This window comes from Puma concolor, chromosome E1 (assembly GCF_028749965.1).
Source record: "Puma concolor isolate L17-30 chromosome E1, mPumCon1.1.hap2, whole genome shotgun sequence".
NCBI classification, from domain to species: domain Eukaryota; kingdom Metazoa; phylum Chordata; class Mammalia; order Carnivora; family Felidae; genus Puma; species Puma concolor.
In genome coordinates, this window is record NC_141680.1 from 2513988 (window position 1) to 2539006 (window position 25019).

Here is a 25019-nt window from a genome sequence, read left to right on the forward strand (position 1 = left end):
CCACTCTGGAAAACAGCATGGAGGTTCCTCAAAAAGCTAAAAATAGAACTACCCTACCACCCGCGATTGCACTACTAGGCATTTATCCACGGGGTACAGGTGTGCTGTTTCGAAGGGACACGTGCACCCCCCCTGTTTATAGCAGCCCTATCGACAAGAGCCAAAGTCTGGAAAGAGCCCAAATGTCCATCGATGGATGAATGGATAAAGAAGATGAGGTATATACATGCAATGGAGTATTACTCGGCAATCAAAAAGAAGGAAATGTTGCCATTTGCAACTACGTGGATGGAACTGGAGGGTCTTATGCTAAGTGAAATTAGAGAAAGACAAAAATCATATGACTTCACTCATATGAGGACTTTAAGACACAGAACAGATGAACACAGGGAAGGGAAGCAAAAATAATATAAAAACAGGGAGAGGGGCAAAACAGAAGAGACTCAGAAATATGGAGAACAAACTGAGGGTTGCTGGAGGGGGTGTGGGGGGGGGAATGGGCTAAGTGGGGGAGGGGCATTAGGGAATCTACTCTTTTTTTTTTTTTCAACGTTTATTTATTTTTGGGACAGAGAGAGACAGAGCATGAACGGGGGAGGGGCAGAGAGAGAGGGAGACACAGAATCGGAAACAGGCTCCAGGCTCCGAGCCATCAGCCCAGAGCCCGACGCGGGGCTCGAACTCACGGACCGCGAGATCGTGACCTGGCTGAAGTCGGAAGCTTAACCGACTGCGCCACCCAGGCGCCCCTGGGAATCTACTCTTGAAATCATCGCTGCACCATATGCTAACTACTTTGGATGTAAGTTTAAGAAAATAAAATTAATAAAATAGGATTTGTCAAAAAATAAAAGTAAAAATAAAGAAATGTTTGCACAGAAAACAACTGATGTTTTGCAAGAGCACAAACACAAGTGAGCATGAAATGCATTGGAATGGCTGCCTTTTGAGGGAGGACAAAGGGAAATGGGTTGTGAATCCAAAAAAAGTTTTGTTTTCCTTTTTTTTTTTTAAGTAAGCTCTATGCCCAACGTGGGGCTTGAACTCACAACCCTGAGATCAAGAGTCACATACTGTACCAACTGAGCCAGCCAGACGCCCCAAAAGAGAATAGCTTTTAAAATGAAAACAAGACGTATGGGGCGTCTGGGTGGCTCAGTGGGTTGAGCATCCAACTTGGGCTCAGGTCATGATCTCACAGTTCGTGAGTTCGAGCCCCGCGTCAGGCTCTGTGCTGACAGCTCGGAGCCTGGAGCCTGCTTCAGATCCTCTGTTCCCCTCTCTCTCTGCCCCTCCCCTGCTCGAACGCGCGCTCTCTCTCTCTCAAAAGTAAAGATAAACATTTCAAAATAAAATAAAAACAAGACATCAATCAACACAGATAATGCACCAAGAACTGTGTCATTAATTCAATCCTCTGCACCTCAGACCCTGATCTATGGACAAAATGCAGCGAAGGAGCGAACAGGGGAGACGGCATTGCTGAAGCTCGGGAATCCAGGTTGCCTTCCAGAAACTGGAAGCCAAATGGTCCTGTGAAGTAGGAGCAGAAGGTAGTGTGTGTGTGTGTGTGTGTGTGTGTGTGGCGGGGGCATCCTGGCTTTCTCCTGCCCCCTCCCACCTCCATCGCTTACCCATCACGGGCTGAACCCAGCCAGAAGGCAGTGGTCACAGGAGCTTTGGAAACAAAAGCCTGCAGGGATGAACTCCCCGTGGCAGAGGGCAGAGTTTGGGAAGGGCTACAGCTGTCTATCAAGAAGCAAGACACACACACACACACACACACACACACACACACACACACGCATGCACGCTAGCACGTGCGCTCCGATGTAAAGCCCCCCCCCCCAATGTCACGTGTCTCTCCTCTCCTTCCATCTTCTATCAACAACCCCTTGCTCACCTTCCAGGCCACCTTTCTTTCTCCCTCCCAGCTCTCCTGCCTTCTCTCTTGTCTAGAAGCGTCGCTGAGAAGCATCGGAAACACAGCATCTGAATGAGAGCAGGAATGTGCCCTCGTAGAACGGAGCCCAGAACCTCACCTGCTACACTGACTTTCCATCTGCCCCCAGTCTGCGCCCCCCTTTAACCCCTCTGTTCTAGGCACCTTGCTTGGCTTTTCCCCTCCTCCCCTTGTAGCATCCCCGAGTCCTTGGTTCCTCGTTGGCCCTTCCCTGCTTCTATCAATGGCCTCCGCTCCTTTCGGCTCCTAAAGGATTGGTACTCCTCAATGTTGACACTTTAGTTCTTCATCTATGCCCCCTTGGCCAGATAGGTGGAGCCAATCCCCTGATAGTTCCCTCTTTTGTGCAGGCTCTCCAGCCTGTGCTCTTGGTCATAGGGCCAGACCTTCATTCATCCATCCATTCATTCATTCATTCATTCATTCATCCATCCATTCATCCAACATGTACTGAGTGCCCGCCACTAAGGCTGGGTGCTGGGAGCACAGAGGGAAACAAGGTGAACTTCTATGCTCAAGGCTTAAGTACAGAGGGAAGAAAACAAATGACAATCTACTACACTGGGGACACGGGGCTTTCTTTCTCTACCCCGCCCCCCAGAGGAAGGCCAAGAAAGGTTTCAGAGAGGAGGTGGGCAGTTTTTGAAGGGTGAACAGAAGTCTTCTGGTTTTCCAGATTGAGAGATTCGTACAGCAAAGGCACTCAGGATAGAAATGACACCATGTGTTCTGGGTACAAGGGGTCAGGTATCGGGCCCCTGGGTGGCTCAGTGGGTTAAGCGTCCAATTTTGGCTCAGGTCATGATCTCCCGGTCTGTGAGTTCCAGCCCCCCTATGGGCTCTGCACTGACAATTCAGAGCCTGCTTGGGATTCTCTCTCTGCCTCTCTTTCTCTGCCCCTGCCCCACTTGTGCTCACTCTCTCAAAATAAATCAGTAAGCTTAAAAACAACAACCACCACCAAGGGGTTAGGTATTGCCTAGAACACGAGGGAAAAGAAGGGAAGGTGAGGCAGAGATAAGAAAAGCAGGAGTTTTCACTCTGAAAAGGGGTTTGAATGTGACGTGGGGGCAACAAGGAACCAGAGAGTTTGGGGGCAGGAGTGATGAGGTTGAACTTTTTGCCTTGAACGCCGTCCTCCGCCTCAGGGAAAGTAAGGAGCAGGAGGTTAATGGTGGTCTGGACCAAGGCGGCGGCAAGGCAGGTGGAGAAAATCTGATGAATGTGAATTTAGGAGGTCAGCGCACCAAGGCTGGTAACGCACTGGATAAAGGCGGGAGGCGGGAAGGGGAGGAGGGGAAGGGGCAAGGGAGGAGGAAGCAAGCAGGACCTCCGGGATTCCCCCAGGAGTGACAGGGTGGCCAACGGGACCATCCACTGGGATGAAGAGGTCAGACGGAAGAGCGGGTGTGGGCATGCTGACGATGTGAGCCGCCCGGCGCAGGCGGTAGCTGAATACTGGGGTCCGGAGCTCCCGAAGGAGGCCTGGGCTGGATGTAACGAAGCCTTTCCGAGGCGGACCTGCGAGGGACAGGGGGCCAGAGACGACTGTGCCCGGATCCGCTGCGGATCCTCGCTCGCCCCGCAGGTGGTGCTACAGCCCCGCGCTTCGGGGACCCGAGGGCTGCGCCGCGCGTTCCGCGGAACGCGCGGCGCGCCAACACTAGGTCGCGTCCTCCTGGCTGGGGGTTCAGACCCGGAGCGGCCTCTGGAGAGAGTGTCCAAGTCGTCCACGCGGCCGGCACACTGGTGGCGGCTCGGGAACCTCAGGCTGGTGGCGTGACTGGTGTGAACAGCTGTCCCTCAGGCCGCCTCCAGGAGCCAGTGTGCGGAACGGGTGTAGGGGGAGGGCCAGATAGGTGCAGGGGTGCACGGAAGGAGGACCTCCAGGCCCACACACGCCACCCTCTAGGAGCGGAATTTCCTGTCCCCCTCCTCCCACCCGGGCCGTCCCCGCGTGGGAAGCGCGCCTCGGACCCTTTAAGGCTCCATCTCCCTGCCCTCCCCCGCCCGGGACAGGCCGGGACACCCGGGACCTGACATTTGGCATCTCCCAACGTGGGAGCTAAAAATAGCCGCGGGGGGGTTACTCCAGGCCATTGCTCGCCAGCCACCCCGCGCGCCACCTCGCGCGCGCTGCGTCGGGCCGCCAGACTTCTCTCCCGGGCCAGCCTACCTGCCGCATCCCCTCCTCCCGGACCCCGCGGTCCCAACCCGCGGCGCAGGGCACCCAAGTTGCCTCTTCGGCCCCAACCCCGGCTGCGGGGCGGAGTCTCCGCACGCGGCGGGGCGGGGCCGCTGTGTCCTGGGACCCGGTCTCCAAACTTGCCCGCGGGAGGCGGGCGGGAACCCGCGGGGCGTGTCCCGTCGGGCACGTCGGGGAGGCGTGGTCTCGCCGGCCCCACCCGCTCCCCAGTGCCAAATCGTGAACACGAGGCTTAGGGAGGGGCGTGGCCTTCTGGGGTGTGCGGGCTCCTGGCCAATGGGTGCTGCGAAGGGCGTGGCCCGTGGGGGCTGCGGGGGATCTTCGGGTCTCTCCCCCCAGCCCCGCTGCGCCAGATCCCGGGGAGCCCTGCCGCTCTCTGCGTCCTTGGCTCGCGGCAGTGGGTCCCGCCAGGCTCGCCCTCCGCGCGGTCGCTCCGGGACGCCCGTCGCCCCGCGCCCTCGGCCCGCCAGGCCGGGACCGCCGACCCCCCAGTCGCCTCCCCGTTAACTGCTGCTCCTGCGCCTCGGGTTCTTGAGACAAGATGCCGTCGGGTTTCCAACAGATCGGCTCCGAAGTACGGTTCAGCATGAGGGGGCGGGACGGGGGCACAGGGCCCTCTTTCTCGGGCTGGGGTCGCCTTTGGGGTCAGCTAGGGGGCGGTCCCTGCGCAGGCGCAGGGGGGAGGGTGGGGGTGGGGGTGGGGGCCTGGCTATTTATACCCCTGCGGGGCAACCCGTGACTGTCGGATTCCAGTCCTTCCAAGAGGCTGAGTGGGTCTCGGGGACAGTTCGGGGACACGGGCCACCACTGGATTTCCCGAGTCCAGGGTTCGCTCCCTTCTCCAGTACGAGGCGCGCTGCGCCGGGATCGGGGACACCCTGCCCCCTCGATCCATCTTGAGAAAACAGATCCAGGCGAGCCGTGCCCTCCTGGAGCTGTCCGTCTGTCCCGGCTCTCTCGGGAAGTTTTTCGAGGACCGGAGGCTCTCCGTGGGCCCCCACCCCCACCCCTGGCCGTCCTCCAGGACGCTGAACTTTCCCTCAGCCCCACGGTTGGTGGAGGGGCTGAGGGGAGTGTCAGCCCCCCCCTCCCCCAGCTCAGGTTTCCGCTTAGAGACAGTCCGTACCGCCAGCGAGCGGCCACCACCGCCACCGCCCCTCACACCACCTTCCCACCCCCATCCCCTGGGCCTGGCTCCCCCAGGCAGAAGCCGGGCACGGCCCCCCGCCCTTCGTCGGAGCCTGGAGGGGGAAGGGAGGCCGGGGCGGGGACAGAGAAGGCCACCCCAAGGGCCATATGCGGGGAGGAATGACCGCGATGTCCTTTTTGGAATTGTCTTTTGTTGAGCCTGTTGGGCGCCTCCGGGAGCCCGCTGAGGGAGCCCCAGAGGGGGAGAGGAAAGAGGGCAGAGGCGGATGATAAGGCCCGCTTTGCTTTATCAACCCAGCAGTGTCCGGAATACTGTTAACACTTGACTTTGACTTTCTGACTTTTACTGACAGGTAGGCAAAGCAGGCAACATCACCCCTACCCGCCCCCCCCCCCCCAACCCAGTGGAAACCTAGGCTCAGAGTGGGGAAGGGACTCACCCAAGGTCACCCAAATTCCAACTCAAGTCTTAAGGCCAAGCCTGTCCCAAGGTCACAGAGGAATGGTGAGGCCCGAGGTCCTCAAACATTTCTCAGCTTGCTGGACCCAAAGACTCAGTTTTGGTTTTTTGTTTTTTGTTTTTTTTTTTTTTCTTTTTCATGGCTGATCACTGTTGGGTTCTTCCTAGTACTGTTTACACTGAGATCTTTGCTCTATTCCTAATATGGCCCAGTTTCCCTCACCCAACATGTTGGATAGAACCCAGCATCTTAAAGCTCCGGCTGGGCCCGGGCCCCTGGAGGAAAGAAAGGAAGCATGATTCTGTGTGACATGCCTCGTCTCTTCTTCTGCCTACCCAGGACGGGGAGCCCCCACGGCAGCGAGTAACTGGGACCCTGGTCCTCGCCGTGTTCTCTGCTGTGCTTGGCTCCCTCCAGTTTGGCTATAACATTGGGGTCATCAATGCCCCGCAGAAGGTGAGGGGTCTGTGGCTGGCAGGGTGTGGACTGTCTAAGCAAAGAGGGCAGGGGACAGCAAGGGACAGCAGAGGGAGCCGCCTCTGCAGGCAGTCACTCTTACGCTGTCCCCCCAGGTGATTGAACAGAGCTACAATGAGACGTGGCTGGGGAGGCAGGGGCCGGAGGGACCCAGCTCCATCCCGCCAGGCACCCTCACCACCCTCTGGGCTCTGTCCGTGGCCATCTTTTCTGTGGGCGGCATGATCTCCTCTTTCCTCATTGGTGTCGTCTCTCAGTGGCTGGGAAGGTATGGGCCTGGAGGGCAGGGGTGAGGGACAGGACCAGGGGTCACAGCATGGCACCCTAACTTCCAGCCCCACTCTTTGCCCGTCAGGAAGAGGGCCATGCTGGTCAACAACATCCTGGCGGTGCTGGGGGGCACCCTCATGGGCCTGGCCAATGCTGCTGCGTCCTACGAGATGCTCATTCTCGGGCGGTTCCTCATTGGCGCCTACTCAGGTACCGATGGGCGCCATGGCCCTGCCCAGTGCCCTGCTATCTTGTCCGTTCACCATCACTGGACCTGCAGGGGGGAGTGGCCAGCTGCCCTCAGCCCTCTCTTCTTCCCTCTGCCCAGGGCTCACGTCGGGGCTGGTGCCCATGTACGTGGGGGAGATCGCCCCCACTCACTTGCGGGGCGCCTTGGGGACGCTCAACCAACTGGCCATCGTCATTGGCATTCTGATCGCCCAGGTGACCGGGCCAGGCCTTATGAGTGGCTAGGCGGGGGGCGGGGGGGCGGGGGGCTGGGTGGGGCTCCGGGCTGAATGGCCTGTCCTGTTTCCCACCCTCGTTCCTCAGGTGCTGGGCTTGGAGTCCATGCTGGGCACGGCCACCCTGTGGCCACTACTGCTGGGCATCACGGTGCTGCCTGCCCTCCTGCAGCTGGTCCTGCTGCCCCTGTGCCCGGAAAGCCCCCGCTACCTCTACATCAGCCGGAACCTGGAGGGGCCGGCCAGAAAGAGTGAGCCTGCGCCCCGCCTTGCTCGCCGCCCTCCCAGGCCCCCCCCCCCACCCTCCCAGACCCCCTCCCCGCCAGCCCTCCCTCTCAGGCCCCACCCTCCTCGCCCCCAGGCCTGAAGCGCCTCACGGGCTGGGCTGACGTGTCTGGAGCGCTGGCTGAGCTGAAGGAGGAGAAGCGGAAGCTGGAGCGTGAGCGGCCGCTGTCCCTGCTCCAGCTCCTGGGCAGCCGCACCCACCGGCAGCCCCTGGCCATCGCTGTCGTGCTGCAGCTGAGTCAGCAGCTCTCGGGCATCAACGCTGTACGCGAGCCGCAGCCTCCGGGAAGGGCGGGGGTCGGGGCCCGGCCCGAGAGGAGGGGAGAAGAAGGGCGCAGGCTCCCTGTGTTCAAACTCGGGTCGGTCGGGCTTGGTGTGGCCACCGGGGGGGAGAGGGTCACCCCTGCCATCCCCTTCTCTTCTCCCCCGCTCCTAGGTGTTCTACTATTCAACCAGCATCTTCGAGACAGCAGGGGTAGGACGGCCAGCCTACGCCACCATAGGGGCCGGCGTAGTCAACACGGTCTTCACCTTGGTCTCGGTAACTGTGGGCGCCCACCGTCGCCTTCGTGTCCCCCACTAGCCCCCACCCGCCCAGTCCCTCCCACTCCCGTGCCCGGAGGCCCCCTGCCAAGCCGTGACTCCTCCTCACAGGTGTTCTTGGTAGAGCGCGCGGGGCGTCGGACCCTCCACCTCCTGGGCCTGGCGGGGATGTGTGGCTGTGCCATCTTGATGACCATAGCTTTGCTGCTGCTGGTGAGGCCTGGGGAGGGGGAGGGAGCCAGCGGCCCAGCCCGAGGGCACCGCCCCGAGGAGCTCTGGGGCCAGCCTCGGGCCAGGACCATGGTCCGCGTTCCCCTATGTTCCTGCACCTCTTCCTGCTCTGGGAGGAAGCTCGGGCAGAACCCTGGCAGCCAGGGAGGAGAGCCACTGTCTAGTTTTAGGAACAACAATTCCTAAGGACCCAGTTTGAGAACCAAGAGAGAACCAACTAGCTTTTCTTCTTTTTTTTTTTTTTGTTTTTTTTTTGTTTTTTGAGAGAGAGAAGGAGAGAGAGCGCAAGCAGGGGAAGGGCAGAGCGAGAGGGAGAGAGAGAATCCCCAGCAGGTTCCACGCTGTCCGTGCAGAGCCCAGTGCGGGGCTCGAACCCACAGAACCATGAGATCACGACCTGGGTCGAAATCAAGTCAGACACTTAACGGACTGAGCCACTCAGGCGCCCGGAGAAGCGACCACCTTGATAGCTCAGAACGTAGAACATTCTCTCTGCCCTGAATGGAGTAGCAGTTGGGCAGCCAGCTGGATGTCAGTGGTCAGAAATGCTCCAAGACCTGTTCTAACTTAGGGTGGCAGGCTCTTCCGTGAGCTGCTGGGAGGGGTAGATGTCAGTTCTCTGCACTGAGAGCAAAGGAAGATCCAGAAAGACGGGACCTGAATTCCTTCCTCTCCTTGCCCGTCCCCCAGGAGCGGGTTCCAGCCATGAGCTACGTCTCCATCGTGGCCATCTTTGGCTTTGTGGCATTCTTTGAGATTGGCCCCGGGCCCATCCCCTGGTTCATCGTGGCTGAGCTGTTCAGCCAGGGCCCCCGCCCGGCGGCCATGGCCGTGGCTGGTTTCTCCAACTGGACGTGCAACTTCATCATCGGCATGGGTTTCCAGTACATAGCGGTAGGTGCCCTGCCCCCGTCCCACCTCCTACCCGGTAGGCCAGGGTGGGGCAGGTCCCCGCCAGCCCCCTCGCTTCCTCCAGCCCCACCCCCATCCCCGACCCCAGGGTCGCTCTGGTGGACCACGTGGGCCCTGAAGACCACCTGCTCCACTAGAGTCGAAGGGGACAAGGGAGCTGAAGGGGTAACGACAGAAGGGCCTCCGAGCTGTGGTGTAACTGCAGAGTAACGCGCCCAGCTTCACGTCCACACTGCAGGTGGCTGGGGACCCAAGCTGAGCGGAAACGCTCTGGCCCTCACCATGGTAAAGACGGCGAAAAATTACGAGAGGCTGGGGAACGGAGAATCCTTTCCTCCCTCCATTCTCATTCCTGGTTGTTCCCCCTGCCCCACGAAGGAACCACCTGCTGTATGTGTAGCACCCCCCCCCCCCCGCCCTCCCCTCCATCAACACCTCTTCCTCCGCCTGTCCAGGAGGCGATGGGTCCATACGTCTTCCTTCTGTTCGCGGTCCTTCTGCTCTGCTTTTTCACCTTCACCTTCCTAAGAGTGCCTGAGACCCGAGGCCGGACATTTGACCAGATCTCTGCCGACTTCCGCCGGACGCCCTCTCTCTTAGAGCAGGAGGTGAAGCCCAGCACGGAACTGGAGTACTTGGGGCCGGACGATGAGAATGACTGAGGGGCCTGGCAGGGGCGGGAGGGCCGTGCTCTCGCCCACCCCCACCCCCACCCAGACCCCCTCCTCACCTGTGCACTTTAACCCTCTCTTCCCTGTTACTTCCAGGGCAGAGGAGCCCCTGCAGCCTGGGGGGGGGGGGGGGTCGGGAAGCTGGAGGGAAGGGCGGTCTTGGCAACGCCTCGTTCCCCTCGTGTGACTCGTGGGTTATTGGTGTGGTGTGATTAGGCTGTGGCCGTCAGGGTGGGCCGTTCTCCCGTCTCGCCCCCTCCTTCCTCCGTGGCCCACCCCACCCACCCCCCACCCTCAGTTCCAGAAGACGTGGCTCCCTTGCTAGAGAAGGAGGGCTGCAGGGAGGGGAGGCCCGGGGACCGTTTAGTGGGCAGACTGAAGCAGAGAGGACCGGAGCCGTGGCCCCTGCCACCTCGGACTCGCCCTCCTCCTCTGGCACTTTGCTCTGAGTTCTTGCCTCATAGACTCTGGGCCAAGCGGGTCCGGTTTCGACCCCTCCTAGGGCCTACGCCCCCCTCTCCTGGCAGGCTCGGCCCTCTGGGCCCAACCTTCTGGGGCAAGAGGGGAGCACGGGCCAACGCGCGGGGAGAGGGGGCCCTGCTCTGGTCTCTTCTGCCGACCCGAAGGGTGTTGTACCCACAAGCTTTTGACCAACTAAGGGAAAGAGGAATTTGAAGGGCGGCCTGTAAACGGGGTGGGAGGAGCCTTTCGATATTTTTGTATGTGTTTGCAAAAGGGGCAGGGAGAAGGAACCAAAGGTCTGTTGTACGACGTGTATATAGGAGATGCAGACATAAAGTCGCCGTACGAGACGCGCGTCCTGTCGTGGGGGCGCCCAAGGACCGGCTGGACGGCGAGCACAGCTCCCCTTCCCCCCGCTGTCTCTCTCACCCTGCCTTAGCTCAAGGCCAAAGAATCCTCCATAGGCAGCCACTCCGCCCCCACTGGTTTCTAGTCATGGGTTTAAAAAACACAAAACACACACCCGACACGGGGACTGAACCCATGGCCCTGAGATCAAGAGTCACAGGCTCTACACCGAGCCTGCCGGGCGCCCCCAGTCGTTGCTCTTATCGACGGCGAACGAGCAGTAAGTTGGAGCCGAAAGTGCCAGAGCTGCTCTCAGGACTTTCCAGACCATTCATCCTGCAGGAGAGACACCAGCCCCAGGTTACGGATGGGGAAGGGACTCTCACGGGCCAGAGACGCCAGGAGGAGGGCTCAAGGCCTGGCCCTGCCTCCCCTTCCACGGGGCCCCAGCAGTGATTCTCCACAGAAAAGAGGCAGAGACGAGACCACAGAAAAGCCTGTTTTCGTTTTTACTGGAGGCTCAGGTGGTACATGACGGTTCATAAAATGGCTTCAGAGGGACGGGCTGGAAGGGAGACGAAAAATAAACTGGGTGGGAAAGAAAACAACCAGGAGGAGGGAAGGGCCGGCCGGTTCCTTCTCAGGCTGATTCAGGGGAGGGCGGTGGGGCCTCTGAACAAGAAGGCTGGGTCCCCCTTCCCTCCACCCACGGTGGGAGGGAGAGAAACCAAAAGGCGGTTGTTTGGGCCCTCCTGAGTCTCAAGGAAAAGGGGAAAGCCGCTGTTTCCATGTCAGGAACTGGGGGAAGGGGGGAGGGGGTGCGGGGGGGGGGGTACAGAGCAGTTGGAAAAGCTGGCAGATAACCTGAGAGAGAGAAACGGATAAATCGTGAGTGGGGACTCCTCAGGCACAGCGACCCACTGCCCGGCACCGGGGCCGCCGCTCACCAGATGATAGCTCTACGTGTCCTTTGAGTTGGGGTCACTCCAGTATGGTGGTGGGGGGCTCCCCACTGTTGATGGGGGCTGAGGTCTAGAGAGAACAGGGGCGGTCAGCCCCCAACCCCAGCCTTCTCGCAGGCACCCTTTTTCTTTCCGCTCCTCCCCAGCTCACACCCACGAGCGAGCGGCCGCAGTGGCTCCAAGCAGCGCAAGAGAGGGGTCTGCAGGGGCTTGGGGTCGGGGGGGTGGGGAGGGGTCTCCTGGGCTGCGTGGCCTGGAGGATGGGGGGGGCTTGCAGTCTGGGCCCTCTGGTTCAGGTGGGGGGCGGAGCTGGGTGAGGGGGAAGGGCAAGAGGGCGAGTGGGCCCCAGCCTCTCCTCTTACCTGCCCCCCACCCCCCAAGCGGCCCAGGTGCTCACCTCCGGGGCTGCGGGCTGCCTGGGTCCGGACGGCTGCTGCCGCCGCCGCTGGAAGTAGGGCCGGTTTCGTGGGCGCTGGGGCTCGGGCCGAGACCCATCCGCGGGGCCCTGGCTGGGCTTGGTCTCACCATCCCCACCTTCTGTGGTAGGCTGCTGGGGCGGCCTGGGGCGGAAAGGCCTGGGGAGAGGAGCAGGGGGCCCGTGGGGGGAGCAGGGACCCAGTGTGCCCCACCTCCCTCCCTCCCGGGGCTCCCCCAGCAGAGGGGGACCGTGGTGCCTCCCCATCCGGCGCCCCCCGCCCCAGGAGCCAGGCTTCCAACGCCCTCCCCCACCGGGCCCCTTATCAGCCATCACGGAGCTGCCAGCCCCTCACCGCCAGCTCCAGATTCTCCTAGAGCTTGGCTCTTCCCCCTTCCCGGGAGGGCCCAATGCCGGACAGCAGAGGGAAGACAGCCCCAGAGAGGGACTCTCACCTTCGGTACCTAGGCCGGAATCTGGGTGGGGGGACCCGCTCGTCTCCCTGCTGTTGATCCCCCTCCAATGGGGCTGTCTCTTTGGGCTCCACCCCATCGGTGCCCTAGGAACACACGAAGGCCTGGGGGAGCCTGGGGAACGAGGTCGCCCGGCGCCGGCGGCCCTTCCCAGCCCTCCGGGGGGTCTCTGTTCTCGCGGGCGCCCTTCCCGGGGCGGTAGCGGCTCCCGCGTCCCCAGGCCCCCTCACCTCTATAGGCTGCTGCTGGTTGGGGGGCCGAGGGCCTCTCACAAAGCGCCGTCGGTAGAAGAAGGGGGGCGGGCGCCGCCGCCTGGGCCTCTGCCCGGAGTCCTCGGCGCGCTCCCCTTCGCTGCCTGGCTCCGTCCCGCCCGACGGGGCCTCGGCCACCACGGGCGGCGGGGCGGCCGGGCGCGGCCGGGGGATGAAGCGGCGGAACCGGCGTCGGTTGGGGGCGTAGCGGCTGCCCTTGACTGGCACGCCCCCCGGCCCAGTTACGTTCGCAGCTTCGGCGCCCTGGGGAGGGGGCGGGGAGCGCGCCGTGAGACCCTGGCCCAGCCACACGCGGTCCCGAACCTCCTTCCCCGCGTCCCGCTTCCCTCCGGCTCCTGCCTCCCCCGGGGAAGGAAAGAGCGGCTCCCGGACCCTCGGGGGGTGGGGGCCGGACGACAGACGCCGGCAAGTGCTGGGTGCAGGACGGAGAAGCCCGGAGGTCACCGGGTGCGGGGCAGGGATGCGGTCTGGAGGCCCCGGGCTCACGGGCCCCGTCCCCCGCCGCCGCCCGAACCTTCTCTCCCTCCACGACATCGAACTCCACCGTCTCCCCGTCGCCCACGCTGCGCAGGAACTTCCTGGGGTTGTTTCTTTTAATGGCCGTCTGGGAGGGGAAAGGCCACGGGAAGGTGAGGGCAGCGGGCCCGCGGCCTCCCTCCCCCCTCCCCCCACCCCCGCCGGGTCCGCCACCCCGTTTCTCGGTCTTCAGCACCTTCCTTCCTCGTGGCCGGGCCGCAGGGTGAGCGCGGAGGCGGGCCCAGCTTAGCGGGGGAGAAGCCGCGAACTAGGGCCTCCCGGCAGCCTGTGCCCTCAGCACCGCCCCAGGGCGCACTCCCTCCTCCCTTCGCCCCGCAGGGGTTTCCGAAAGGGCGGCCAGAGACTAGAACTCAAGGCAGAACACACAGCGGAGGCGTCCGAAGTGGCAAAGTGGGTAAAACGCGCCGCGCCTCTTACCTGGGAGCTCCGGCCGCCACGGCAGCGGTTCTCAAACTGGGGCCGCATCAGCATCACCTGGAGAGCTCGTTACAACAGGTGGGCGGGCTCCTCCCCCGAGCCTGACTGATTCGGCACGTCTGGGGTGGGGCCCGAGAATCTGGCCGCCAGGTGATGCTGCTGCCGCGGGGCCCGCACTTTGAGAACCAGCGCACCCAAGTATCGCTAGCCCGTGTCCTTTGCCTCTGAACACTGCCTAGGATTCCTTCTTGTGTCAGCGCGTCCCGATGTAGGTAGTGAGCATGCCGTGACCAGAGGGCAACAAGTGGCTTCTCACAAAGACACCCTGACACAAGTGGGGCCCATGGTGGTTAACACAGGCACCTGAGGCGGGTGGAGGGGGACCATTTCCTGCGGGGCACGCTGTGCGAGGGGAAGTCAGGAGAAACGCTGTGTGCGGCTAAGGGTTATGAGACAGGCCTTCCAGGAGAGGGTAGGTTCTCCCCCCCCACCCAAAGATGACCCAGCACTTACCTGGTGAACAAAGACGTCCTCCTTGGTGTCATTCCTGCAGAACAGGAGGGGTTGTTAGGGGGGGTGACCTTGGTGAGGCCTCCCCAGCTGCCTGTTCCTCAAAGCAGCAGGCCAGCATCCCCTGGCTTCTTGGGGGTACACAGGACGCATGGGGGGACAGGAGCTGGAAGCTCCAAAAACCTCCCTGAAAAGGCTGGGCTTTGTAAGGGCGGGGGGAGGGGTGCAAAGTCACCTTGAAGAAGCTGGGCCAGCTCTTACCTGCTGAGGACACAACCCTCCACCCCAGGGGCACCGTAGGACCTGGCAGGACTGGGTGCAACTGTCCCTGGCCAGCACCCCCTCCGTTCCAACCCCCATCCCGGCTGGAAAATCCCCGTGTCTTCCCTCCTACAGTCAAGGAGGAAGGTGGGGTGCGGGAGGAGGAGCAGAATATGTCTGAGAAGGGGACAACTTGTCAAGAGCCTGCTCTGAACATCCCCAAAACTTTATTCTCGCCCTCAGCCCAGAGGGGAACCCCAGGGTCAGGCCCCCACTCAACACACCCAGGGACCAAGGATGAGAAACAAGATCATACTCGATCCTTCTCTCTGCCTGCTCGCCCGTTACCCCAGTTTAGCTTAGCATCCCACGGCGGGGAGGGGAGAACGCAAAGGTTTTCCTTCAGAACCTCCCGGGAGTCCTCAGTTTCCAGAATTAGGGAGGGATCCTTCCCTAGATCAAATGTTCTAGCTTTAAAGCACTTGGATCTGTACAAAGGTCAGCCTGCTAAGAGGGAACTGGGGCCTCCCAGGAGGGCTGGGCTGGGCAGGGTGCCCGGGCTGGGGAAGGGCCCGCTGGGGGAGACCTGGCTCTGCTCACAATCAGCCACCACAGTCGCTCCCAGCAGCCCAACCGAAGAGAAGCAGCAGCAGCCGCCTCTGTCTGCGGGGGCTGGCTTCCTGCCTCGGCCCCAGCCCCCAGCCGGCACCGGCCTCCGGCCCGGCCCGTCAGGTGGGGGATTCAAATGAGCCAGCAGCCCTTTCTAAGGGCGGTGAGTCAGGGGACCGTGCTGGGAGCCGCCCTGCACGGGAAACGAGTGAGGACTCCAGCCCCGAGCCCCGAGGCGCAGACAGCAGGTACATTCGGCCCCAGAGGTGAAGCAAACCAAAGCACAAGGTGAGACAGACGAGCAGCGGGAGGCCCGGAGCCAGGTTGGCCAAGTTCCTAGATCATTAACTCTCTGCTGCCCTTGAAGATTCCGAGGCGGCTCCATCCCGCCCACGTTTGTGCTGTGGTTAAAGACTTTCAATCAGCGTCAGCTGGACACTGCAACCACGTGCCTCGGCAGGGGTAGAGATGGGGCTGGGAAGGTGTCCAGCCCCACAGGCCAGTCTGGAAAACACCCGTTCCCCCCCCCACCCCCCCCATACACCTGGGGTTCTCAGATACCTGTTGATGAATCCGTAACCGTTCCGGACGTTGAACCACTTGACGGTGCCCAGGACCTGGATCGCTGCCAGGCAGAAGCGCAGTGGGGACAAGAAGATGGGGGGAAGAGAGAGAGTCGGACTCAGTTTGGAGGCACTCCAGATCCAACCTACCTCCCCATGACCTATGAAGCGCCACTTGAAGCCACCAGTTTCGCCCAGTGGCTTCAAGGCAATCCTGACCCGGTTCCCCCAAATTGAAGCGCCCGTACAGCAGGGCTCAGGCTTTCATGACCTTTCCATCCCTACGCCCTGTTCCTCGTGAGCTACAAATCCGGGTCCTTCACCTAGAACTAGGTACTCACCAGGCCCACCAAGTCCTGCCCTAGGGGTTCCTAGCGCACCTGCTGCCCGGGCTGAGTCAACCAGGCCAAGTCTCCCGCCGCGGGGACGTGCCCCGGACCCTAGCTGGACCTACCCACCGCGCCCTTGCTGCCAGGGAGGCGCGGCAGGACTTCCCACCAGGGGAACACGCTTAGGTCAGCTCTCCCCAGCCCAGCTAGTCCTTCGAGCCTCCGGGGCCAGGCCCGCCTTCGGCTTTCTGGGTTCTGTGGGCTCCACGACACTCCTCCCCCAGCCCGTCGACACCCTCAGAGCCGCTCTGGCACGCGCCCCCCCTCACCCAGCACCGGCTTGTCCGCCTGACTCCGGGCCGGGGGCGCGGGGGTCCCCGAGGCTGCCGTCGCCGGGTTGCCCGGGGTGCGGGGACCCTGCGCCGAGGGGGTCCCGGCAGCGGGGCCCGAGGCGGCTCCGACCCCGCCGCCTGCCCCGCCGCCTGCTTTCTGTGGCTCCCCCGCGGGCACCGGCACCACCACCGCTACCACCCCTGCCGCCGTCGCGGGCACCGTCGCCGCGGTCGCCACCGCTGCCGCCTCCGCCTCGCTCATCCCGCCGGGTCCAGTACCGGCCCCCGCCGCCGCCACCGCCTCCTCCGCCGCCGCCACCGCCCCGGCCCCTCCCCCCGGCTCGCAAACCCGTCGCCCCGCTCAGTCCTCGCGCCCCGAGCCTCGCCCGCACGCCGGCAGCGGGCCCCGGGACGAGGCCAATCGCAGCCCGCAGCCGCGGCGCGCGCAGGCCCCGCCTGCCGCCCCCGGGCCAATCCCAGCGGAGCAAGCCCCCCGCCCCGGCCCGCACGCCGGCCACGCCTCCCGGGCTTCGCCAGGAGGCCGAGACCCGGGCTCGCCACCTCGTAAGTACACCTGGGCCCCGCCCCGAGGCCGTCACGTGACCTCCCCGCCCCAGCCCATTGGCCGACGGCCCCTTTCCCCTCCCCCTCCGCCCCTTTCCACCGGCCGCGGGAAATCAAACGGGCTGGTCGCGCCCCAACCGCCACCTGGCCTGTGCGCGCAGGGCGGGGCGGGGGGCGCAGCTTCGGGGTTGCCCCTGACGACCCGGGTGCGCGGCCGGCGCCCGCAGCCTCCGCTCTGGCTGCGCGCCGCACCGCTCATCTCCGCCCTCGAGACGGCACGTGCCCGCACACCGCCTCCTCCCGGCCCGGGGGATGCCCCGCACGCCCCGGGCCGGGGTCCCCGCCCGCCGAGCGAGCCTCCAGGCGCCGCGGAAGAACCACTCTCCCAGCTCGCAATTGCTCCCACTTTTATTTTTGAGGTGGGACGCACGGAGAGCGGAATGCACGACTCCGTTGTCCGCGCAGTCAGCGCCCTAAAGGAGAGAGCTCCCCCCGAGCCCTTTCCAGGCCTCCCCGGCCTCCCCAAGGACCGTCGCCGCCGTGATGTCCGGCTCCCCGCAGCTTCTCCCGCCTTCCTTCTTTGCCTGCACCTGCGCTTGCCGCCACCTAGAACGCACCTCCGTGATTTGCAGAGCAACCTTTTCAAGTACCGGCTGACCTATCACTCCTCACCATCACGTCATCCTTTCCTTTTCTCGGGGCGTTTTTGAAAATATAAGCGTATCTCGCCCTGTGCCCCCGCTGCGCTGGACGGAGCTGGTGGGCGTGCCTGACGCCTGCAGCACTGCCTGGCACAACGTGGACGCTCACTTGTTTCTTGAGTAATCGGATGGTCCCCATTGCACAGGTGGGACGACTGAGGCCCCGGCGCGAAGCTTGCCCCAGGTTTCCCCGGAGCCCGGGTGCTCGGCCCGGAGCTGCGATCTCCCTCCCGGAGTGGTGCGGCTCCAGAGTCGCTCCTCCCGAGGGCCGCCGCCCCGCCCCCGCTGCCGGACCCGGGCAGCGCGTATTTTTAGCCGGGACGGTGCGCGTGGACCAGCCTTCGTGCCCCTACGCGCCGCGGGCCCCAAGCGCGCCTCTCCAGCCCCGGGGTCCGCGCCAGGCTCGGCGGCGGCTCTCCGGCGGCCGTGCTCCAATCCCGGTCCCGGCGCGCCCTCTGCCGGCCGCTCCCGGAGGCGCCGGTGCCCCCTTCCTCGCGGTCCTGCCACCTGCGGCTTACTCCGCCCGCCCCACCCCTCCGGCCCTGTCCGAGGCGACAGTTCTGTGTCCCCGCGCAGCCGGCACCGCGGATAGAAAAAGAGAAAAAAGCGGGAGAGCAATTAAATCAAGAGGCAAGGCCGCGAAGGATGCAGAAATGACCACTCTCCCTCGGACTGTTAAGGATCCGTGTACCTGTGTCCAGCCCCGAGATCGAGGCATGCAGAAGAGGGCAGGGCTGGGGTAAGGCGAGCAGGAGACCTCCCAGTGCGGCCCCGGCAGCAGAGGAAGCACGCAAAAGGTACAGAGAGAGGGCAGGTGTGGGCTGGTTAAACCGTGACAGGAGAGGAAGCTCATAGGAAAGATGAGCCCTGTTTGCGGTAAGAGTTTTTAAGAAAAGATGTCAGGAGACCCCTGGGTGAGGGCGCTGAGGGGCAGGCGCCTGGCGACAGGAAACGACGCTTGCTCCTACAACAGTAACATCCTCCCTATCTCCACGGTCAGGAATTAGCTGCCACCGAGAGAAGCAATTAATTTCCCTGTTGCGTTGAAGGGTCTGCACGGGTGATTTTCTGGGGATTTACAGATGTTTAGGGGCTTGAGGTAGCCAGGGCTCTGGGCATCCCGGCAAAAAGGGTCCTCCTTTGTCGCTCTCTTTCCGTTTGCTCCCGTCCACTTGAAGTTCGCGGTCTCGCCCGTCTCGTTCACGGGTTTAAAACCAAACAAAACGCGAAAAACAACGCCTCCTTCACTGTGGCCCTTCGCGGCTCCTGCAGAGAAGATGTGCGATGTCAAACGGAGACGCTGTTTGAAAGATTTAAGAGCCTGTGCCAAATCCTCCTGGCGACACACGTCTCCTCGCAGCCCAAACCAGAGCTTCCGCCCTCTCCCCTCTAACACCTGCTCGCTCGCTCTTTCTCTCTCTCTCTCTCTCTCTCTCTCTCTCTCTCTCTCTCCTCGGCTGCTCCAGAAAGTGCCACAGACCCTGCGGCCTTCTCTTCTCCCGTCGACTCTTCCGCGGCCTTTGCCTCCGTCTTCCTCTCCTTCCAAGCTCTGCTAGGACTGCCAGATCCTTGACCTTTTCTCCGCCCTCTGTCCGTCTCCTTGTCCCATCTGCTGCATGGGATATTATTTACACGTCCTTCTTGAAACTTCCTCCTTGTCTTGTTGGTGTTTTTGGTTTTGGGGTTTTTTTTTTTTACCCGAGAGCAGTAAGAGTTGAGATTTTTTTTTTAGCACCTAACTATGTGCCACACACTGTGCTAAGCAGCCTAGGGGACTTCGGTCATTAATTCCTCACGGCAACCCTGGGGAGTGGGTACTATTATCGTTATACCCACTCTTCAGATAAGGAGACTGAGGCAGAGTGGAGGTAAGCCAGCAGCCCAAGACCACACAGCTCTGGAGCCGGCCAAGCGGGGGGTTCAGATGCAGAGCAGCCTGACTCCAGGACCTTTCTTCTGAGTCACCAGCCTCCTGCCACCGCGCTGGGACTACCCTTTTCCACCTTCCTCCTCCCCTCTAGTACTTTCCACATGTCAGGCTCTTCCTTCCCAACCAAGTGTCTTGAGAGGCCGCCTGCATTACGCAGGCTCTGCTTCTCCCCCAGGCCCGGCATCCGGGACCGGCGTTGATGTCGGTCGCACTACCTTGTTCGACGGACCCTTGCTTGCCCCCGTTCCTCCGCCTCCGTCCACGTGGCAGATGCCCACGGAGACCGTTTGGCTCTCAGATTTCTTCAGGGACTCCTCAGCCTCTCCCTCGCCCCTTCCTGGAGGTCAGAGCCCCCCAGTTCTTCTCTTCTTCTGGCTCTGTGACCCCTCCCGTGGAGGCCCCTCCACCCCCACTGCTTCAAATATGACCTGTTAGGGGTCTACCTTCTTAAGCACCGAGCTTGTGGCATTTCGTTAATGCCAGCCCTGGGGAGGCAAAGACAACCTGAACCCAGTGACCCCCCAGCCCGGACCACCTGAGCCCCAGACCCACAATGACCAGCTGCCAGCGGGAAATCTCCAGGGCCCCCTGTCCGGGGAAAAGGTCCCACCATATCGGGGCGCAGAGATGTGAACCCCACCGCCCCCACCTGGTTCACACCGTCGGCATCTCTCACCCGCATCAGCTCAGTGGCCTCCCCCCTGCGTGGTTTCCTCACCCTCAGAACTGCCCTCTCCAGCCCATTTTGCACAATGGACCTCACAGCAGCTTAGCCTGTCCCACCGCCGTCCCGCTGCCCTGCTTGATTTCCACCGTAGTATTTAGTCGTACCTGACATTTGCTTGTTTGTAATTTGTAAGCTTGGGATCTTGTCTGTCTTGTCCACTGCTATATTCTCAGTGCCTCAAACTGTACCCAACACATAGTAGGTGACCGGTAACTACTTGACTGGATAAATGAAGGCAGCCAGAAACATCTTTTATTATTATTATTTTAAGTTTTTTTTTTTCACGTTTATTTATTTTTGAGACAGAGAGAGACAGAGCATGAACGGGGGAGGGTCAGAGAGAGAGGAGACGCAGAATTGGAAGCAGGCTCCAGGCTCCGAGCCATCAGCCCAGAGCCCGACGCGGGGCTGGAACTCAGGGACCTCGAGAGCGTGACCTGAGCTGAAGTCAGACACTTAACCGACTGAGCCACCCAGGCATCCCTTAAGTTTATTTTATTTTGAGAGAGAGCACCAGCAAGGAAGGGGCAGAGAGAGGAGGAGAGAGAGAACCCCAAGCCGGCTCTGCTCTGTCCGCACAGAGCCCGATGCGGGGCTCGAACCCACCAACCGGAAGATCGTGCGTGACCTGAGCGGAAGCCGAGAGGCGGACGCTTAACTGACTGAGCCACCCCGGCGCCCTCCGAAACATCTTTCTGAAATGCATTTTGGTTTTCGCGATACTCAGGCACCTTCCACGTGCACATTGTCTATGGCCAGCAACTCATCCGCGGGGCACACGACACAAAGAGATTCCTTTCACAGATGTGCACGTAGACGTGCCTGGGAACGGGGAGGCCACCCGGGCGTCCATCGCTGGGCGCGTGCTGGGTAAAACGTGGTAGGTGTCCACCCAGAGTGTCATGCAGCACTTAGAAGTGACCCCGTGACAGGCCCCGTGCTCTGTGACAACACGGATGGACCCTCACAACACGGCCCTTAGAGAAAAAAGAATAGGAAACCAAACGAGAAAGACCGCAGTCTCACTTACTTAAAAAAAACACAGCCCCACAAACAACAAGTCACATCTGGTCAGAATACGTCAAAACCAGAAGGGAGGGGCGCCTCGGTGGCTCAGTCGGTTGAGCGTCTGCCTCTCGATTTCGGCTCAGGTCATGATCTCCCGGTTCGCGGGACCGAGCCCCACATCAGGCTCTGCACTGACAGCGTGGAGCCTGCCTGGGAGTCTCTCTCTCTCTGCTTCTCCCCTGCTTGCGCCCTCTCTCTCTTATAATAAACTTTAAAGAGATACACAACGGCACGATTCCCTACAGAAAGGCAGGGTAGAAGGGGGTGAGAGGTTAACAAAATAACCAAGCAAACTTATGAATGAATGAATGAAATACTCTATTCTGCCGTGACTTCTCATTAAAGGCTCACGGGTGACAGTCAAAGACCCAAGGTGAACTTAGCTCTAAAGACCCACCATCCAGCCCTCTCTCTTCCTGTTGCCAATGAGTCTCTACTCACCCTGGCACCTCACTCCCTCCTGACAGGTCCTCCCATTGTCTGAATGGGCCGATACAGCAGTCACTAGCGACCTGTGGCCATTTGAGTCCAGTTAAAATGAAATGAAATACGGAATCCACATTTGGCTCGGGGACAGGGATGGAACACGGCTGCGGAACACTTCTGTGGTCACGGAGAGTTCTAGCAGGCAACGTGGCTACACGTGCGTCTCTGTACATCGCAGCTTCCGTGACGCTAAATCTGTCCCCAAAGCCCAGGGATTCCTGCCTTGCCTTAATTTCACGGACACTTACGGACTACCTTCCTCTGGCCGCATAGCGAGGGAGGCCAGGGCACTAGCAGCTGTAACGGCCCCTGCAGTGCTTGTGGACCACTCTGCAAATCTCCTAAAGACGTCAGGTGGTTTTCGGTCAAATGTGCCTCTTCGTTTACGTCTCCCAAACAAACGTTTGTGGCGCACCTACTGTGTGCCAGGCGCTATAAAAAAAATAAATAGAAGGTGCTGCGGATACAGTAGTGAATAAGACACGCGCGTTCCCTGCCCCCAGACAGCTCACGTTCTAGAAGGCCCCACGATGAAATAAGGAAATGGATGCACACGATAATTACAGATATGATCACAAGCCATGAAGGAAAGGCACAGACTGGTGTGATAGAGAGTAAGATGTGGGGGGGCGAATCTAGAATCGGGCCACCAGGCCCCCCCCGCCAGGGGAGGTGTCACAGTCTATGCGGTGACCTGAAGCATGGGAAGAAGAGAGCCGAAGGAAAGGATGAGGAAAAGAGGGTTCCGGGCGCTTGAAGCCGCTGGTGCAAAAGCCCTGAGGCAGAAAAGCTTGAGCCCATTGGAGGAAAAGTTTAATGGACAAAGAGGAGGGCGAGAAAGGCAAAGCCTGAGAAATGAAAACTTTGGAATCTGGATTTTATTCCACAAGTGATAGGAAGCGTTTGAGGGCTTTAAAAGGGGGAGTGAGTCATATGGCCTGATTTATTTATATATTTTTTAAATAGGGGCACCTGGGTGGCTTAGTCGGTTAAGCATCTGACTCTCGATTTCGGCTCAGGTCATGATCTCCCCATTCGTGAGTTCGAGCCCCACGTCAGGCTCTGCGCTAACAGCATGGTGCCTGCTTGGGAATCTCTGTCTCCCTCTCTTCGTGCCTCTCCCCTGCTTATGATCTCTCTCTCTCTCTCTCTCTCTCAAAAATGAACAAACGTTAAATTTTTTTTAATTAACAAATTTATTTTTTAAAGATTTTATTTATTGTTTGCTTGTTTTTATTTATTTTTGAGAGAGAGAGAAAGACACAGAAGGTGAGCGGGGAAGGGGCAAAGAGAGGGAGACAGAATCCAAAGCAGGCTCCAGGCTGTGAGCTGTCAGCACAGAGCCTGATGCGGGGCTCGAACTCACGAAGCCTGAGATCATGACCTGAGCTGAAGTCCGACACTCAGCCGACTGAGCCCCCCCGGGGGGGGGGTGGCCCTACTCCATCTGTTTTTAAAACATCGTCTGGCTGCCCTGTGGGACATAGAGCGGCCAGAGGCAGAGGTGATGGGGGTGCGGATTCGAGAGGCGGCAGCGAGGGGGGAAGAACGGGGGCCGGTATGAGATACGTTTTGGAAACAGGGTCTGCAGGACTTGATGGAGGGCTGGATGTGGGGGTGAGGGGAAAGGAATCAAGAAATCTGGGTTTTTCGCTCCCCCCACTCCCACCGTGGGTGACGATGCTGATTTCACTGAGCAGCCCCCGGGAGGCGCAGACAGGCAGGGGCTTGGTGTGGGGCTTGTTGGACACCCGGGCCAGGAGAGCAGGGGCGGGTGGTTGGAGGAGAGTCGAGTCAGGTTGGGGACAATCCCAGCCAGAGGCATCCACCTGGGAATCTGCCCACACACGCGGGCAGGGTCACGTGAGCTCTCTAGGAGGTAGAGGGTTCCTCTCTCTATTGTCATAGCTGAGGAAGCCGCCCCCACAGTGAGTGACCCAGGAGCAGGGAAGGTGTGACGCGGGCTGTGGGGGGTGCAGGGGGCCTGCACGCGCCCTGTAGGGAAGCGGTGGGCTGGGTAGGGCCTGAATCCAGGCGGGAACTTGTCCTCCACCGACCGAGCCGGCCCCTGAATAGTGATCTAAAGCCCTTCATTGGGCTCTTGGTTGAATCGAATGGTCCCAGAGGACTGACACCACTGATGGGGATGTAGGCCTCGCCGCCAGGCTCCAGGCTCCGGAAGGCACCGAGGTAGAGCAAACTCTGACATTACACCTCGGGCTGGGAGGCCAGGGGAGCCCCGAAGACCGGCTGCTTGGATGCACCGAGGGTTGGTGGGAAGAGAGACTCCCTCCTCTCTAAAGGGGCAGGAGACTTGGGCCCCAAGCGGGGAAGTCCCCTTGCTTGTCCGAGTCCCGTCCGGTATTCTTTTTTTTTTTTAATAAAAATTTATTTATTTTGACAGAGAGAGAAGAGAGGGAGGGAGAGAGAGGGGGAGAGAGAGAATCCCAAGCAGGTTCCGCACCGTCAGCACAGAGCCCGATGTGGAGCTCGAACCCACGAACCCTGAGCTGAAATCAAGAGTCGGATGCTCAAGCAACTGAGCTCCCCAGGCGCCCCAAGAATCTGGTATTCTAGGCTGGGTCGCACATCCTGAACAGGAGAGGAGGCAGCCCGGGAGGGAGAAGGGATTCACAACCCACCACATGCCAGACCCGGCTGTCGCAGTCCGGCGGGCTAGACGGCCACGCGCTCTGTGGGACAGGTGCTGGGCAGAGGTGAGCACGGGGGTGGTGAAGCAGGCGAGATGCCGATGCCGTCGAAGTCAGCCCGGCAGGGGCAGGAGGCGGAGCCAGATCCCGGCTCTGGCCAGGAGGCGAGAGGGTAGCCGGGAACGGGATTGGCATCGGGGTTGGGGGCAGGTGAACAGGCCTGGGACGCGAGCTCAGCGCGCGAGTCCCTGTCGGAGGTGAGGCCCCCGTCTGCCCTTGGACCTTTCTTCTCTGAACACGGATGTCATCGCCCGCTCACCTCCTCTCTCACATCTTGAGATATCCTTTTCATGGGTCTAGACCAGCCAAGAAGCTGGTCTATCGACGCCAAGAAGCGTGGGTACCCAGCTAAGCTTTCTTTATCCGCTGTCCCCAGAACTTGTAGACCTTCCCTCATCCTGCTGAGGGCCGGCTTCCCTCACGTTCCTCGGCTCTGGCTTCTCCGTTGCCAAAAGACCGGCTTCTGGGCTGGGTTCGGCCCGGTCCTGGCGCTCACTCAGCCCCCACGTTCCCCGCATTTGGTCCCACGTCTACGACATTTTCCAACTTCTCTCTCTGGCACCCAGGTTCAGCAAGGCCTCTGAGAATGGGGGATGAGGAGGGCTTTTGGGTAGGGCTTCTCCTCTGGGCCCAGAACCAGTCCTGCCTCCGTCTTCCGCACCTCCACTCTCTCCTTCTCAGCTTCCAAAGAGGCGAGGTCAAAGTCACAA

The 25019-nt window shown here is 61.0% G+C and overlaps 3 protein-coding genes across 3 annotated transcripts; 1 reads left to right on the forward strand and 2 right to left on the reverse strand.

Moving 5' to 3' along the window:
• Positions 1–780: 780 nt before the first annotated feature.
• On the reverse strand, positions 781–4784 carry LOC147573987 (uncharacterized). The gene is made up of 2 exons (XM_086685806.1): positions 4140–4784; positions 781–3484 (listed from the first exon to the last, which is right to left on the reverse strand). Exons 1-2 carry the CDS (start codon positions 4755–4757, stop codon positions 3194–3196), a joined length of 909 nt encoding a protein of 302 aa, XP_086541932.1. The 5' UTR covers positions 4758–4784; the 3' UTR covers positions 781–3193.
• On the forward strand, positions 4458–10444 carry SLC2A4 (solute carrier family 2 member 4). Its single transcript, XM_086685800.1, has 11 exons — positions 4458–4743; positions 6119–6235; positions 6352–6524; positions 6612–6736; positions 6855–6970; positions 7079–7241; positions 7352–7539; positions 7712–7816; positions 7930–8031; positions 8740–8943; positions 9417–10444. The coding sequence occupies exons 1-11, from the start codon at positions 4711–4713 to the stop codon at positions 9621–9623; spliced, it is 1533 nt and encodes a 510-aa protein (XP_086541926.1). The 5' UTR covers positions 4458–4710; the 3' UTR covers positions 9624–10444.
• A 493-nt stretch (positions 10445–10937) lies between these two features.
• Positions 10938–16418, reverse strand: YBX2 (Y-box binding protein 2). Its single transcript, XM_086685804.1, has 9 exons — positions 16120–16418; positions 15460–15523; positions 14032–14065; positions 13079–13168; positions 12523–12807; positions 12275–12378; positions 11802–11979; positions 11390–11474; positions 10938–11306 (listed from the first exon to the last, which is right to left on the reverse strand). Exons 1-8 carry the CDS (start codon positions 16382–16384, stop codon positions 11424–11426), a joined length of 1071 nt encoding a protein of 356 aa, XP_086541930.1. The 5' UTR covers positions 16385–16418; the 3' UTR covers positions 10938–11306; positions 11390–11423.
• Between the last annotated feature and the right edge of the window lie 8601 nt (positions 16419–25019).

What these genes read in the sequence shown, in the direction of transcription:
- SLC2A4 (XM_086685800.1), top strand. Translation starts at nt 4,711, where the DNA reads ATGCCGTCGGGTTTCCAACAGATCGGCTCCGAA. An exon ending in CCTCATTGGCGCCTACTCAG is followed by an intron (nt 6,737 to 6,854) that starts GTACCGATGGGC and finishes CCCTCTGCCCAG; the next exon opens with GGCTCACGTCGGGGCTGGTG. An exon ending in TGGGTTTCCAGTACATAGCG is followed by an intron (nt 8,944 to 9,416) that starts GTAGGTGCCCTG and finishes CCGCCTGTCCAG; the next exon opens with GAGGCGATGGGTCCATACGT.
- LOC147573987 (XM_086685806.1), bottom strand. Translation starts at nt 4,757, where the DNA reads ATGCTGAACCGTACTTCGGAGCCGATCTGTTGGAAACCCGACGGCATC. An exon ending in GGGAGGAGGGGATGCGGCAG is followed by an intron (nt 3,485 to 4,139) that starts GTAGGCTGGCCC and finishes TGTCCCTCGCAG; the next exon opens with GTCCGCCTCGGAAAGGCTTC.
- YBX2 (XM_086685804.1), bottom strand. Translation starts at nt 16,384, where the DNA reads ATGAGCGAGGCGGAGGCGGCAGCGGTGGCGACCGCGGCGACGGTGCCC. An exon ending in GGCGGACAAGCCGGTGCTGG is followed by an intron (nt 15,524 to 16,119) that starts GTGAGGGGGGGC and finishes TCTGCCTGGCAG; the next exon opens with CGATCCAGGTCCTGGGCACC. An exon ending in ACCAGCAGCAGCCTATAGAG is followed by an intron (nt 12,379 to 12,522) that starts GTGAGGGGGCCT and finishes GTGTGTTCCTAG; the next exon opens with GGCACCGATGGGGTGGAGCC.